This window comes from Tursiops truncatus, chromosome 1, assembly GCF_011762595.2.
Source record: "Tursiops truncatus isolate mTurTru1 chromosome 1, mTurTru1.mat.Y, whole genome shotgun sequence".
In the NCBI taxonomy this organism is placed as follows: domain Eukaryota; kingdom Metazoa; phylum Chordata; class Mammalia; order Artiodactyla; family Delphinidae; genus Tursiops; species Tursiops truncatus.
Genome location: NC_047034.1, coordinates 60994986 through 61010894, shown reverse-complemented (window position 1 = coordinate 61010894; position 15909 = coordinate 60994986). Strand labels below are relative to the sequence as shown.

At 39.1% G+C, this 15909-nt stretch overlaps 1 protein-coding gene across 5 annotated transcripts in view; it reads left to right on the top strand.

The window, feature by feature from the left end:
* The first annotated feature begins 565 nt into the window (after positions 1 to 565).
* Positions 566 to 15909, top strand: part of DCAF6 (DDB1 and CUL4 associated factor 6) — a 172487-nt gene continuing 157143 nt past the window's right edge. Inside the window, exon 1 of one of the 5 annotated variants that reach the window (XM_019952348.2) lies at positions 566 to 929. In XM_019952348.2, the coding sequence (XP_019807907.1) occupies positions 833 to 929 (97 nt within the window). In that variant the 5' untranslated portion in view covers positions 566 to 832. The remainder of the gene's footprint in view (positions 930 to 15909) is intronic. The other 4 variants (XM_019952349.3, XM_019952347.3, XM_019952350.3 and 1 more) reach the window with 4 other exon arrangements.

Sequence of the window (15909 nt, the reverse complement as noted above, 5' to 3'; positions counted from 1 at the left end):
GAGGAGGAGTCACGGAAACAGGTGGCAAACGGACAGCCTCACCGAGTCAACCCGGCGCCCTACCGGGAGCGCGCTTGCGCAAGCAGAGCGACCCGCGGTGACTGGCCCGCCCCGGGGCGTGGGCGGGGTCCAGACCAAACCTACAATTTCTTCTTCCTGGCCCGGAGGCCATGTTGGAGAAGGGAAAGTGAAGCTGCACCGGCGCTAATCCCCTTTCACTTTGGTTAAGGAGGCCCCTAGATAAAATGGGCTTTTCGGGCCTTCCATGACCCGACTAAAGATGACGCCGCACAACTCTGTTGCTTCCTTTGGAATGAGACTCGTGAGCGCGAGACTTCCGATTTCAGCTTCTTCCGTCTCTATTCCTCATTTATCCAGAGTATTAAGGATTTGACTAGAGTGGTCTGAACCCACTTTTCTAGGGTAAGGGCAGCCCTGGCACACACCTGCCTCAGTCTCCAGGGTGGTCGTTATCTCGCGAGAAAGGCTTGAAAGGGAGGGTGTCGAGAATGAGGAGAGGGAGGAGTCGAGGCCGCCTCCGCCTCCTCCACCTCCTCCTGTAGGAGGGGGTGCTGAGGGAGGGAACAGTTGCTGATCTCTGGATGTTCTGGGTAGTCTTGAGCAGGAGAGTATGAGGCGAGCTCAGGCCCGGGTGCGGCCGGGCTTCGGGGGCGAAGGCGCTGCCGCTGCCACCGCCATCTAACTCGCTGCTACCGCGAGGCCCGGCGCGCGGATGGTGCTGGTGCGGCTCGGGTGTTGATCCGCGTGTCCCCTCCCCCCTTTCCCCTCCCCCACGCGGTGGTCTCCTCTCCTCCCCCGGCCCGGCGGAGCCATGTCTCGAGGTGGCTGCTGCCCACACCTGTTGTGGGACGTGAGGAAAAGGTCCCTCGGGCTGGAGGACCCGTCCCGGCTGCGGAGCCGCTACCTGGGTGAGCGGGGGCCCTGGGGCGGAGGCGCTGAGGTCGCCGCCCAGAGGTGGGGGAGGGGGCCACGCCGCTGGGGCTATTGGAGGTGGGACAGCGCCTGGGCAGGGACGCCCCGGAGACGCCGAGGTGCTGGGTGGACCTTGGCGGACGGATCCCATGCCCGTGTCCTCCCATGGCTAAGTCCCCCTTTCATGCTGCCAGCCGCCGCCCTTACTGGGTTTTCCTTCGGGGGGCCGGACAGGGGGCAGACGGTACTGGCCGAGAAAGGTGTTGGGGTCGCTTCTGGAGTGGGACTCGGGAGAAGACTTGTCGAACCTCCCCGAGCTGCCGCGTTTAGAGCAAAAGTTGGCGCTTTTGCTCTTCTCCAGCGCTCTCCTCGCTCAGCCGAAGGACCTAAGTTTGTGTTGACCGCCCCTCCCCTAAAGTCTCGGGAGGGCTTAGGTGTCCATGGCGACGCACTGACCACCCTCGGGGACTCCACGCTCCAAACAGACTCGGTGTAAACTGTTGTGCGGCTCCGAGCCAAAACCTGAAAGTGATAGCTGAGCTCTCCCCACCCCCGCGCGCTTTCCCAGTTGGACTCTGCTGTTCGGTGGTTTCGACCGCTTTAAGGAGGTGTAGGGTTTCACGTTCCCATTCCCACCCCTGTGAAACACACTTGGCATTTACTGTTACTTAGTTAAGCTTTCTAAAAACAACCTTCGATACTTGGGGGAACGGTAGTCCAGTTCTTTTCGTTTTGCGTAAAGTGGATTTGTGAGGATTCTGGGTCACGCCTGAGCTAAAAGTGGACGGATATAGTAGGGGTCTTTTTTCTTCCTTCCTCTGCAATCTTTTCATTACTCTTTCTTCTTTTTCTTTTCTTTTTTTTTTAATTTGAAGATAAGACAACATCACTAAAATTTTTTTCTTTGCAATTTTGTTACTTTTTGCTAGGTATTTGTTGATGTCATTTGGTTTTGACTTAAAATCAATAAAAGAAAATGAAATTTCGCTACACCTAACAGTTCTGGTTTGTGAGTTATTTGAGAGAAGTTAGCAGGCATTTTTTTCCCCTTGCTCCTGTTTTTTAGTGTCCCAAGTGACATGAATACATTGTCCTTGTAAAAACTTAATAAGAATGAAGCACAAATCCTTGTGATTTCTCCCATTCCAGTTTCACACACACACTCTTTGAGAGGTAACAGTGTTCTCTGTTTCCTGAGTATTCTTCCAGACCTTTTTCTTTGAATTCTTACAAGCACATGTGTACATATAGAAATGCTGTAGGAGTGTGTGTGTGACCTGAATATATGGTGTCATACTGTAAACAACTGTTTTGCAACTTTTTTTTTTTTTTACATAACATCTTGGAGATCTTTGCATGGCAGTAAAAATAGATCTATACAGTCTTTTAAACTATTGCAGAGTATTTAACAGTATGAAGGTATCATCGTCGACTCAGCCTTTCTTCTTTTTTTGGACGTTTGCTGTTACTAACAGCACTACAGTGAACCTCCTGGCACATGCTTTTTGTGCATTTGTTCTAGGATAAGTACCTGGAGTGGTGATTAATCATTTTAAAATTTAATATCAATAGAGAGTGCTTTTTAAACCATTAACCTAAAAGATGTGCAATATTTCTTTTAATACTTGCTGAGAAAGAACTTAACTTTAGCTTAATAAAAAAAACTTGTGTTCTACACCAATGAATTTATATGTGGTCCTTTATCTCTATTAGTTGGAGCATTTAAATAAGTAGTACTTATATGTAGGTTTATGTATTAATGTTTTCTGCTGGTTCAGTTACTTCAGCTGTATCTATGATAGTCAATTAAAATATAAAACCATACATTTTCTTTTTCCCTTCCTCTTCTAGCTCCATAATGGGAGTGGAATTCGTGTGTTGGGTGGAGGAGAATTGAAGAGTAAGAGTCCACTGTCTTTAGTAGAAAGTCGAAATTATAGATTTTCAAATATATGTATATTCATGCAGGAAATTCCATATCTTACATAATATTTTAAATGTGGTAGTAATATATACTTTATAATTAGCACATCCTTTAAAAATGTTTTTTTTAAAATATTCAAAAATAGCTTGAGTAATTTCTTAGCCTTAGGAGACTTTCTTTGCACCTTTAGTTTATCCATCTCTTTCACACTCCAGTGCTAATCTTGGCTTAGCAGGAAACAGCAAAGTCCACATTGGTATTGCCTGAATTAATGAGATTTAAAAAAAATGATATTTTGAAGTACTCTTATAAAGTCTTCTTTTTAAGAAGTCCAAGTGTTTTAAAAGGTAAGTAGATTTTTTCGGGGGGGGGACTTCAATATTTAAACATTTTGATTGTTTATCTCTAGTACTGTAGGTTAAATATTTTTCTAATTTATCTCCATTATTTGTATTTCTAATAATGAATTACTTCTAAATAACAGTAAAATTGGGATAGAAGCAATTGACAGATTTTTCTTGTAACGTGCATTTCAAATTAACCATAGCATGTGCCTTTTCAATAGTAGTATTCATGTTTTACAGGTGATTTTATTTAAATTTGGTTAATTTTCTCTTTTCCTCCCATCAAAAAAAATTGAAGTTCACAAAACATCCTTTTATATTGTGAGAATAAAGATAATTTGTCATGTATTATTTAGAAGAAGATGTATATGTTTACTTACAGCCCACAAATTCACAAGATTCACCTGAACCAATGAAGTGTTTTGTCTAGCATGAACTCAGAGGCTAGGCCAGGGATTGTAATCTTTATGAGCCTGATCTAAATTTCAATGGAGGATTTATTTTTTTAAAGAGCAGTTGTCAAAGTCCAGAGTCAGAGACACCTGTACGTCTAAATGTTTCTTAAGATACCGTATACTAGTTATAGAGTAGTGCTTTTGGAACTCAGTGATTGTTATAATAATTTATTAGCCATACATATTTCATTATAGTTTTATAGAGAGAAACATTACTTATAAAAGAAATTATCTGTACATTTCTTCTTTCTCTTCCTATTTCTCTCATTTTAGACAGGCTTGCGTACAATTTGAATTTACACTTTCTAACCCTTCTAAATTAAAGACAGTAATTGACTAACAAAAAGCAATTTAAGGGAAATTTTCAAGGGAGTTGTTTGCCCTAATGTATTATATGTTTAATATGAAGTTTAAGTTATGATTAGGCAGTGTTATGGTCAACTTGGGATGCTGTAACAAAATACCATAAACTGGGTGGCTTTTGAACAACATAAATTTATTTTTCAAAGTTTTGGAGGCTGGAAGCCTGAGATAAGGGTGCTCACATGGTCAGGTTCTGAGTCTGGTGAGGGCCTGCTTCCTGATTCATAGCCATCTTTTCACCATAACCTCACAAGGCAGAAGAAGTGAGCTAATTCCCTGGGATCTTTTTTATAAGGGCACTAATCCAAGCCTAATCACCTCCCGAAGATTCCCACCTCCTCATTAGGATTTCAGCAGAGGAATTGGTCCGGGTGGGGTGATGGGGGGACACGAACATTCAGACTATACCACTAAGCCAGTGACAGCCTTATAGTGGAGATTGAAATCTCTTTTTGTTCAGGCGATTAGGAAGTCTGTGTCCTTTGAATATCGTTAGGGTCAGTATGTACTGAAATGGATAATTTTGCATTTAGATTAGTCTTTAGCGTATCTTGAATACATCTGTATTCAGACTTACCAAGTTCTTCATAAAGTGTTGCCGGGTTAAAACATATTTTATGAGGGTCAGAAAATTCTGAGTTTTTCCTCCTTGTTAACTACTGGGGAAAAGTTAGTGAAGTATTTGTATTTTGTTTCTTTAGTCTTAAAATTTCAATGAAAGCTAAAAAAGGTCTGATTTTAATAGTTAATAATGACAGTTAAATATGACAAATATTTGTAATAGAATATGCTGTTAATTCCTGAAGATTAGGCCACCAAATGCCTGTTATCAATCATAACAACAGCAGACAATTGAATAGCTCTACTGTAGATTTCATTCCTACCTGGTATAGGATGAAAGTGCTTAAAAGGGATAGGAGCTTCTGGTAGCACAAAATTTATATTTCAGGTATGTTTTATGTCAGTGTTTTTCAAATGTTTTGACCCTGATCCACAGTAAATATACATTTACATGGCAACTTGTGATACACATAACTAAAATAAAAGATTCCCCAAATGACATTTACCCTTACTAGGTGTGGTGCATTCTTTTTTCTGTTCCATATCGTGTTGTTAAAAATGTTGGTGTTGACCCAGTAGAATATCCACTAATGAGTGTTGGCTTGAGGTTCACAAAGCTGTTCTAAGTGGTGTGTTTTTTTAATAATTATAATCGAATGTTACTGACTTCAAAGTTAGGGTGGGTGTGTTTCCCAAGTAGTTGTAGTAGACTAAAAAAAATGTTTTTTGAATAGCGCTGATGGCAAATAAAGAAGATATAAATAACAAAACTTTTAATTTATACTTTGGCAAAAATACAGTACAACACTTTTAGAGCCTCACTTTTTTTTTTTTGCCATGCCTCACGGCTTGCTGGTTCTTAGTTTCCCGACCAGGGATTGAACCCAGGCCCTCCTCGGTAGTGAAAGCCCGGATTCCTAACCACTGAACTGCGAGGGAATTCCCAAATCCTCATTTCTTGAGTAATACTTGCAATGGGATTGCCGAGGTGTATAATAAGTGTGTTTAACTTCATAAGAAACTTTTTCAAAACAGTTGTACCATACTGCATTCCCATCAGCAGTGTTTGAGAGTTCTAGTTGTTCCACGTTCTCATCCATACTTGGCATTATGAGTCTTCCTAATTTTAGCTTTTCTAGTTGATAATGTAGGTATAATATCACTATTGTTTTAATTTGCATTTGATTTAATCCTAATGATTAATGATTTTGAGTATATTTTCATGGTTTATTTGCCATTCTTATACTTTGGTTAAATATTCAGATTTACCTTCTTAATATTGTAAAAATTCTTTATATATTCTTGATACAAGTCCTTAATCAGATATATATTTTGCAGATATTTTCTCCCAGTTTGTGTAAGTCAATTTCTCTACCACATTCCATTGATCTAGGTGTCTGCCTTTATGCCATTACTTTCGGTCTTTATAGTGAGTGTTGAAATCAGCTAGTGTGATATTTTGTACTTGGTTCTTTTTTTCAAAATTACTTTGGCTATTCTGAGTCCTTTTCATTTTTTAAATTTCAGAATCAGCTTGTCAATTTCTATAAAAAGGACTGCTGGGGTTTTGATTGATACTGTGTTGAATCTGTACCTTATTTCAGGGAGAATTGTAGTCTTTACAGTATGGAATCTTCCAATTCATAATGGTGGCTTTTCTCTCCATTTATTTTGTTGTTCCTTCATTTCTTTCAGCAATGTTATATATTTTTCAGTGTACAGATCCTATATATATATTTGCTCTATTTATTCCTATATATTTAATGTTTTTATACTATTTTAGATAGTATCATTTTATAAGTTTATAAGTAATATCAAATTATTCATTGTGCATATATAGAAATAAAATTTTTTAAAATTGGCTTTATATCGTGCAACTTTACTCAACCTACTCATTAGTTCTTTCTTAAAAAAATTAATTTCTGGCTGCGTTGGGTCTTCGTTGCTGCGTACAGGCTTTCCTCTAGTTGCGGCGAGCAGGGGCTACTCTTCGTTGTGGTGTGCAGGCTTCTCATTGCGGTGGCTTCTCTTGTTACAGAGCACGGTCTCTAGGTGCACGGGCTTCAGTAGTTGTGGCTTGTGGGCCCTAGAGTGCAGGCTCAGTAGTTGTGTCGCACGGGCTTTGTTGCTCCAGGGCATGTGGAATCTTCCCCGGACTAGGGCTTGAACCTGTGACCCCTGCACTGGCAGGTGGATTCTTAACCACTGTGCCACCAGGGAAGCCCTACTCATTAGTTCTTATAAAATTTTTTTTTTTGCAGGCTTTTTTGGATTTTATGTAGTTGATTATGTCACTGCATATTAAGATTCTTCCTGGGAATTCCCTGGTGGTACAGTGATTAGGACTTGGTGCTCTCACTGCCCAGAGGGACCAGGTTCAATCCCTGGTTGGGGTACTACGATCCCACAAGCAGCGTGGTGTGACCAAAAAAAGAAAAACCAAAATAACCAAAAAACAAGATTTCTTCCTTTTTTATCTATGTTGTTTTTTTCTTCCGTTTTCAATTTTCTTGCTTAATTGCATTGACCAGGACTCCAGTAGAATCTTGAAAGGAAGTAGTAAGAGTGGACATTGTTGCCTTATTCCTCATCCTGGAAAGCATTCAGTCTTTAACTATTAAATATGTTGTTGACTGTAGGTTTTTGTAGATACCCATTGAAGAAATCCCCTTCTACTCTTAAATTGCTGAGAGTGTTTATCATGACTAGCTGTTGAATTTTGTCAGGGTTTATTCTGCATCTGTTGAATTGATTATATGATTTCTGTTTCATAGATTATGTTAACATATTGATTGATTTTTGAATGTTGAACCAACATTCAATTCCTGGGCCAAATCCTACTTGGTTATGATAAATTGTCCTTTATATATTGCTGGCTTCACTTTTGGTAAGAATTTTGTGTTTTTGTTCTTTAAGGATATTAAGCTCACAGTTGTTATATTTTTGCCTGTTTTTCGTATCAGGATTATGCTGGCCTCATAAATGTGTTGGAAGTGTTCTTCTCTTTTTCTGAAGAGTTTGTGTAGACTTGAAATTACCTTTTCCTTAAATGTTCGATAGATTTCATCATTGAAGCCATCTGAGCTTGGAGTTTTCTTTGTGGGAAGGTTTTGTTTTGTTTAGTACTTTAACTTTTAATTTAGAGATAAGTGTAGATGCATGTGCAGTTGTTAGAAATAATACAAAGAGATCTCATATACCCTCAATCAATTTCCCAATGGTAGTATCTTGTACAACTATATTAATATATCACAATTAGGAAACTGACATAGATAGATCTATGAATTTTACTCATATTTCCCCAGTTTTACATGCACTTTTGCATGTGTGTATTTAGTTCCATGCAATTTTAGCACTGATTTTAGTTTTTATTTTTTTTTAATTTTATTTTATTATTATTTTTTAATACATCTTTATTGGAGTATAATTGCTTCACAGTGCTGTGTTAATTTCTGTTGTACAACAGAGTGAATCAGCCATATGCATGCATATATCCCCATATTCCCTCCCTCTTGAGCCTCCCTCCCACCCTCTCTATCCCACCCCTCTAGGTCTTCGCAAGGCACGGAGCTGATCTCTCTGTGTTATGCTGCTGCTTCCCACTAGCTATCTGTTTTACATTTGGTAGTGTATATACGTCGATGCTACTCTCACTTCACCCCAGCTTCCCCCTCCCCCACCATGTCCTCACGTCCATTCTCTATGTCTATGTCTTTATTTCTGCCCTGCCACCAGGTTCATCAGTACCTTTTTTTTTTAGATTCCATATATATGTGTCAGCATATGGTATTTGTTTTTCTCTTTCTGACTTTACTCTGTATGACAGACTCTAGGTCTATCCACCTCACTACAAATAACTCAATTTTGTTCCTTTTATGGCTGAGTAATATTCGATTGTAAATATGTGCCACATCTTCTTTATCCATTCATCTGTCAATGGACATTTAGGTTGCTTCCGTGTCCTGACTATTGTAAATAGTGCTGCAGTGAACATTGTGGTACGTGACTCTTTTTGAATTATGGTTTTCTCAGGGTATATGCCAAGTAGTGGGATTGCTTTCTATTTTTAGTGTTTTAAGGAACCTCCATACTGTTCTGCATAGTGGTGTATCAATTTACATTCCCACCAACAGTGGAGAAGGGTGCCCTTTTCACCACATCCTTTCCAGCATTTATTGTTTCTAGATTTTTTGATAATGGCCATTCTGACCGGTGTGAGGTGATACCTCATTGTAGTTTTGATTTGCATTTCTCTAATAATTTTAATAAATTAATGTTAATTAATGTTAATAGATTAAAGTGGTTACCACCTTATTTAAGGTACAGAACAGTTTCATCACAATAGTCCTTTGTGATCCCATTTTTGGCCACAGCTACCTCCTTCCCTCCCAACAGCTAACCCCTGGTAACTACTAATCTGTTCTCCCTTTCTATAATTTTGTCATTTCAAGAATGTTACATAAATAACATGTATGTAATGTTCTAAATAACAGCATGTAAACTTTTGAGATTGGCTTTTTTCACTCTGCATAATTCCCTTAAGATTCATCCAGGTTGTGTGTACAATAGTTTATTTCTTTGGATTGTTGATTAGTATTTCATGATATCAATATATAACTATTCGTTCATTTGTTGAAGATATTTGTATTGTTTCCAGTTTTGACTATTAAATAGAGAGCTGTTATGAACATCCATATACAGGTTTTTGTATGAACATAGATTTTCATCTCTGGGATAAGTGTCCAAGAATTGTAATTACTGCACTATATGATAAGCACATTGTTTACTTTTGTAAGAAACTGCCATACCTTTTTCCAGTATGGCTGAACCGTTTTATGTTCCCATCAGCCACGAATGAGTAATCCAGTTTCTCTGCATCATCAGCAGCATTTAGTGTTGCCACTGTTTTTTTTTTTTTTTTTTCGGTATGCGGGCCTCTCACTGCTGTGGCCTCTGCCGTTGCGGAGCACAGGCTCCGGATGCACAGGCCCAGCGGCCATGGCTCCCGGGCCCAGCCGCTCCGCGGCATGTGGGATCCTCCCGGATGGGGGCACGAACCCGCATCCCCTGCATCGGCAGGTGGACTCTCAACCACTGCGCCACCAGGGAAGCCCTGAAGTATCAATTTTTAATTGAAGTATTTAATTTAGTTCCAGGTGCTCAACATCGTGATTTGACATTTCTGTACACTACGAAATAATCACCATGATCAGTAGAGTTACTGTCACCGTACAAAGTTATTACAATATTATTGAGTGTATTTCCTATGCTGTACATTTCATTGATGTGACTCATTTATTTTGTAATTGGAAGTTTGTACCTCTTAATCTCCTTCAACTATTCCCCCCAACCTCCTCCCTTTAGGCAACCGCCTGTTTGTATCTATGAGTCTGTTTCTGTTCTGTTACTTTTTTTTTTTTTTTTTTTTTTTTCGGTACGCGGGCCTCTCACTGTTGTGGCCTTTCCTGTTGCGGAGCACAGGCTCCCGACGCGCAGGCTCAGTGGCCATGGCTCCCGGGCCCAGCCGCTCCGCGGCATGTGGGATCTTCCCATACCGGGGCACGAACCCGTGTCCCCTGCTTCGGCAGGCAGACTCTCAACCACTGCGCCACCAGGGAAGCCCCTGTTCTGTTACTTTTGTTCATTTGTTTTGTTTGTTCTCTGTATCTATGAGTCTGTTTCTGTTCTGTTACGTTTGCTCATTTGTTTTGTTTTTAAGATTTCACATGTAAATGAAATCATATGATATTTGTGTTTCTCTCTCTGACTTACTTCACTTAACATAATATCCTCCGGGTCCATCCACGTTGTTGTAAATGGCAAGATTTCATCCTTTTCATGGCTGAGTAGTATTCCATTACATATATATGCACCACATCTTTTTTATCCATTCATCTTTTGATGGACAGTTAGGTTGCTTCTACATCTTGGTTACTGTAAATAATGCTACAATGAACATAGGGGCGCATATATTGTTTCGAATTAATGCTTTTGTTTTCTTCTGGAAATTACCTAGAAGCGGAATCGCTGGATAGTACAGTAGTTGTCTTTTTAGTTTTTTGAGGAGCCTCCATACTGTTTTCCATAGTGACTGTACCAACTTGCATTCCCACCAGCAGTGCATGAGAGTTTCCTTTCCTTCACATCCTCTCCCACACTTGTTATTTGTTGTTTTTTTGATAATAGCCTTTCTGACAGGTGTGAGGTGATATCTCATTGTGGTTTTGATTTGCATTTCCGTGATATTTAGGGATGTTGAGCATTTTTTCATGTGCGCATTGGCCATCTGTATGTCTTCCTTGCAAAAATGTCTGTTCAGGTCTTCTGCCCATTTTATAATTGGGTTTTAAATTAATTCATTAATTAGTTAATTGACTGCATCGGGTCTTCGTTGCTCTGCGCGTGCTTTCTCTAGTTGCAGCGAGTGGGGGCTACTCTTCATTGCGGCGCATGGGCTTCTCATTGCAGTGGCTTCTCATTGCAGATCATGGGCTCCAGGTGCATGGGCTTCAGTAGTTGTGGCATGCAGGTTCAGTAGTTGTGGCTCGCGGACTCTAGAGCACAGGCTCAGTAGTTGTGGCGCATGGACCTAGCTGCTCAGCAGCATGTGGGATCTTCCCGGACCAGGGATCGAACCCATGTCGCCCGCACTGGCAGGTGGATTCTTAACCACTGCGCCACAGGGGAAGTCCCTCGGGTTTTGTTTTGATATTGCATCATATGAGTTCTTGGTGTATTTTGGATATTAATCCCTTATGAAATATAGTTCGCAAAAATCTGCTAACATTCAATTGGTGGTCTGTTAGTCTTGTAGGTAGTTTCCTTTACTGTGCAGAAAGCTTTTTAGTTTGATGTACTCCCATTTGTTTATTTTTGCTTTTGTTTCCCTTGCTGAGGAGACATATAAAAAAAATATTACTTAGACTGAGGTCAAAGAGCATACTGCCTATATTTTCTTCTAGAAGTTTTATGGTTTCAGGTCTCACATTTAAGTCTTTAATTCATTTTGAATTTTTGTATATGATGTGAGAAAGTTTGTTCAGTTTGATACTTTTGCATGTAGCTTTCCAGTTTTCCCAGCACCATTTATTGAAGTGGCTATCTTTCCCTTCATTCTGTATTCTTGCCTCCTTTGTCGTAGATTGATTGACGACGTACGTGTGGGTTCATTTCTATGTTTTCTATTTTGTTCCGCTGATCTGTGTGTCTGTTTTTGTGGCAGTACCATACTATTTATTTGCTTTAGCTTGTAGTATAGTTTGAAATCAAGGAGTGTGATACCTCCAGCTTTGTTCTTACTAAAGATTATTTTGGTTATTTGGGGTATTTTGTGTTTCCATAGAAATTGTAGAATGATCTATTCTAGTTCTATGAAAAATGCCATTGGTATTTTGATAGGAATTGCATTGAATCTATAGCTTGCCTTGGATAGTGTAAACATTTCAACAATATTAATTCTTCCAATCCACAAACTCAGTATATCTTTCCAATTTTGTCATCATCAATTTCTTTTATCAGTGTTTTATAGTTTTCTGAGTCTTTTACCTCCTTGGTTAGGTTTATTCCTAAGTGTTTTATTCATTTTGGTGCAATTGTAAATGGGATTTTTTGCTTAATTTCTTCTTCTGGTGGTTTATTGTTACTGCATAGAAACAAGAGATTTCTATGTATTGATTTTGTATCTGTAACTATTGAATTCATTCATTCTAATAGTGTTTTGGTGTATCTTTAGGAATTTCCATATGTAGTATCAGGTTATCTGCAAACAGTGACAGTTTACTTCTTCCTTTCCAATTTGGATTCCTTTTATTTCTTTTTCTTGTCTGATTGCTGTGTCTGGGACGTCCAGTACTATGTTGAATAAAAGTACCAAGAGTGGGCATTCTTGTCTCATTCCTGATTTTAGGGAAAATGCTTTCAACTTTTCACTGTTGAGTGTGATGTTAGCTGTGGACTTGTCAGTAAAGTGGGCCTTTATTGTGTGGAGGTGTGTTCTCTTTATACCTACTTTGTTGAGGATTTTTATCATAAATGAATATTGAATTTTGTCAAAAGCTTTTTCTGCATCTATGGAGATGATCACATGATCATATGATTTTTATTCTTCAATTTATTAATATGGTGTATCACACTGATTGATTTGCAGATGTTGAATCATCCTTGCATTCTTGGGATAAATCCCATTTGAATATGGTGTATGATCCATATAATGTATTGTTGAATTAATGATTTGCTAGTATTTTGTTGAGGATTTTTGCATGTGTGTTCATCAGTGATATTCACCTGTAATTTCCTTTTTTTGTGATTTTTTTTTAATTTTTAAAATTTTTTTTGGTATCAGGGTGCTGCTGGCTTTATAGAATGGGTTCAGAAGTCCTTCCTCTTTAGTTTTTTTGAATAGTTTGAGGATAGGTATTAGCTGTTCTTTAAATGGTAGAATTTACCTGTGAGGCTGTCTGGTCCTGGACTTTTGCTTATTCTTAGTTTTTTGGTTATTGACTCAATTTCATTACTGGTAATTGGTCTGTTCAAGTTTTCTGTTTTTTCCTGATTCAGTCTTGGGAGATTGTACATTTCTAGGAGCTTGTCGGTTTCTTTTAGGTTGTCCGTTTTATTGGTGCATAGTTTTTCATAGTAATTTCTTATGATCCTTTGTATTTCTCCTTTTTCATTTCTGATTTTATTGATTTGTTGATTTGGGCCCTCTCTTTGTTTCTTGATGTGTGTAGCTAAAGGTTTATCAATTTGGTCTATCTTTTCAAAGAACCAGCTCTTAGTTTCATTGGTCTTTTCTATTGATCTTTTAGTTTTTATTTCACTTATTTTGCTGTTTATTTTTTCTTCCCTTCTGCTAACTGTGGGTTTTGTTTGTTATTTTTCTAGTAGCTTTAGGTGTAAAGTTAGGTTGTTTGAGATTTTTCTTGTTTCCTGAGCTAGGCTTGTATTGCTATAAACTTCTCTCTTAGAACTGCTTGTGCTAAGTCCCATAGATTTTGGATCAGTGTGTTTCCATTTTCATTTGTTTCCAGGTATTTTTGGATTTTCTCTTTGATTTCATCAGTGATCCATTGGTTGTTTAGTAGCATGTTGTTTAGCCTCCATGTGTTTTTTGTGTCTGCAGTTTCTCTTTATAGTTGATTTCTAGGCTCATAGTGTTATGGTCAGAAAAGATGTTTGGTATGATTTCAGTCTTAAGAAGATTTATTGAGACTTGCTTTGTGGCCCAGCTTGTGCTCTATCCTTGAGATGTTCCATGTGTACTTGAGAAGGATGTGTATTCTGTTGCTTTTTAATGGAACGTTCTTTCTGTATCTATTAAGTTTGTCTGATTTGATTTTTTTTTAATTAACTGAGGTAAGATACACAGAACATTTAACCATTTTGTAAAATGTTTATTTATTTATTTATTTATTTGGCTGCATCGGGTCTTAGTTGTGGAATGCGGGATCTTTTGTTGTGGCGTGTGGGCTTTAGAGCGTGTGAGCTCTAGAGTGCATGGGCTCAGTAGTTGTGGCACGTGGGGATCTCTAGTTGTGGCACGTGGGCCCCATAGCATGTGGGCTCAGTAGCTGTGGCATGTGAGCTCTCTAGTTGTGGTGTACGGGTCTAGAGAGTGCAGGCTTAGTTGCCTCTTGGCATGTGGGATATTAGTTCCCCAACCAGGGATTGAACCTGCATCCCCTATATTGGGAGGTGGATTCTTAACCACTGGACTACTAGGGAAGTCCCTGATATGTTGTTTAAAGTTAGTGTTTCCTTATTGATTTTCTGTCTGGATGATCTATCCATTGATGTAAGTGGAGTGTTAAAGTCCCCTAGTAGTATTATGTTACTGTCAATTTCTTTATGTTTGTTAATATTTGGTTTATGTATTTATGTGCTCCTATGTTAGGTGCAGATATATTTACAATTGTTATATCTTCTTTTTTTTTGGCCGTGCCATGCAGCTTGTGGGATAAGTACACTCCCCTCAGGTCACCGGAGTCGTATGACCTAGGGGTGCCCCCTGTGTGGGCTATGTGGGCCCTTTTGTTGTGGTGGGGCTGATTGCTGTGGCACTCTGGTACATGAGGCTGGCTCCCAGCCCACTTGGCTGTGGGGCCTTGCATAGTGCAGAGGCTTCCAGCTGCTTGTGGCTGGGGCCAGGTCCTGGTATGGCTGGCTGTGCAGTGCAGGAGTCCTGGGCTGATGCTGGCCAGCTGGCAGGTAAGGCCAGGTCCCAACGCAGCTGGTTGTTGGTGCTCGGAGGGGTCCTGCCATCTTTATATTTTCAGTGGGGTGTATTTTCATGTCTCTCACTGTTGTTTTTTCACTGTTGTTTTTTGAGACTTATTTATATAGTTCACGTATTAGTCATTCGTCAGATATGTAGTTTGCAAATACTTTCTCCCAGTGTGTAGTTTGTCTTTTTCTTCTTTTCATAGAGTCTTTTGCAGAGTAAAGGTTTTTAACTTTGGAGAGGTTCAGTTTATCAGTTTTTTTCTTTTATGGATTATGCTTTTGGTCTGATGTCTAAACACTCTTAACTTAACCCTAGGTCCTGGAGATTACCTCCTATGTTTTTTCCCTGAAGTTTTATAGTCTTATATTTTTATGTTTAAGTCCAGAGTCCATTTTGTGTTAATTTTTGTATGAGGTATGTGATTTACCGTGAAGTTCATTTTTGTGCTTATGAATGTCCACTTGCCCTAGCACCATTTGTTTAAAAGTCAGTATTTTCTCCATGGAATTGCTTTTGTACCTTTATTAAAAATCAGTTGGGCACATTTATGTGTATCTAGTCGGTGTTCTCTATTCTCTTGCATTGATCTGTGTATCTGTCCCTTTGTAAATACCATACTGTTTTGCTTACTGTAGCTATATAGTAAGTTTTTACATCAAGTTGAGTGACGTTTTCTCCCCTCAATAATTCTTTTTCAAAATTGTTTTAGCTCTTCTATGTCTTTTGCCTTTTTATATGAGTTTTAGAGTAAGGTTGTCCTTATCTCCAAAATACCTTGCTGGGATTTTGATAGGAATTGCATTGGACTCACATATCAGTTTGGGAAGGACTGACATCTTTACTATGTTGAGTCTTCTGATCCATAAACACAGTACATCACTCCAGTTATTTAGCTCTTTGGTTTCTTTCATCAGCATTTTATAATTATCAAGATACACATCTTCAGCATATTTTGTTATATTTATGTCCAAATGTTTAATTTTCTTCTGAGCAATTATTAATGTATTTTTTTTAATCTATTTATTTATTTATGGCTGAGTTGGGTCTTTGTTGCTGCGCTCGGGCTTTCTCCAGTTGCGGCGAGTGGGGGGTACTCTTCGTTGTGTG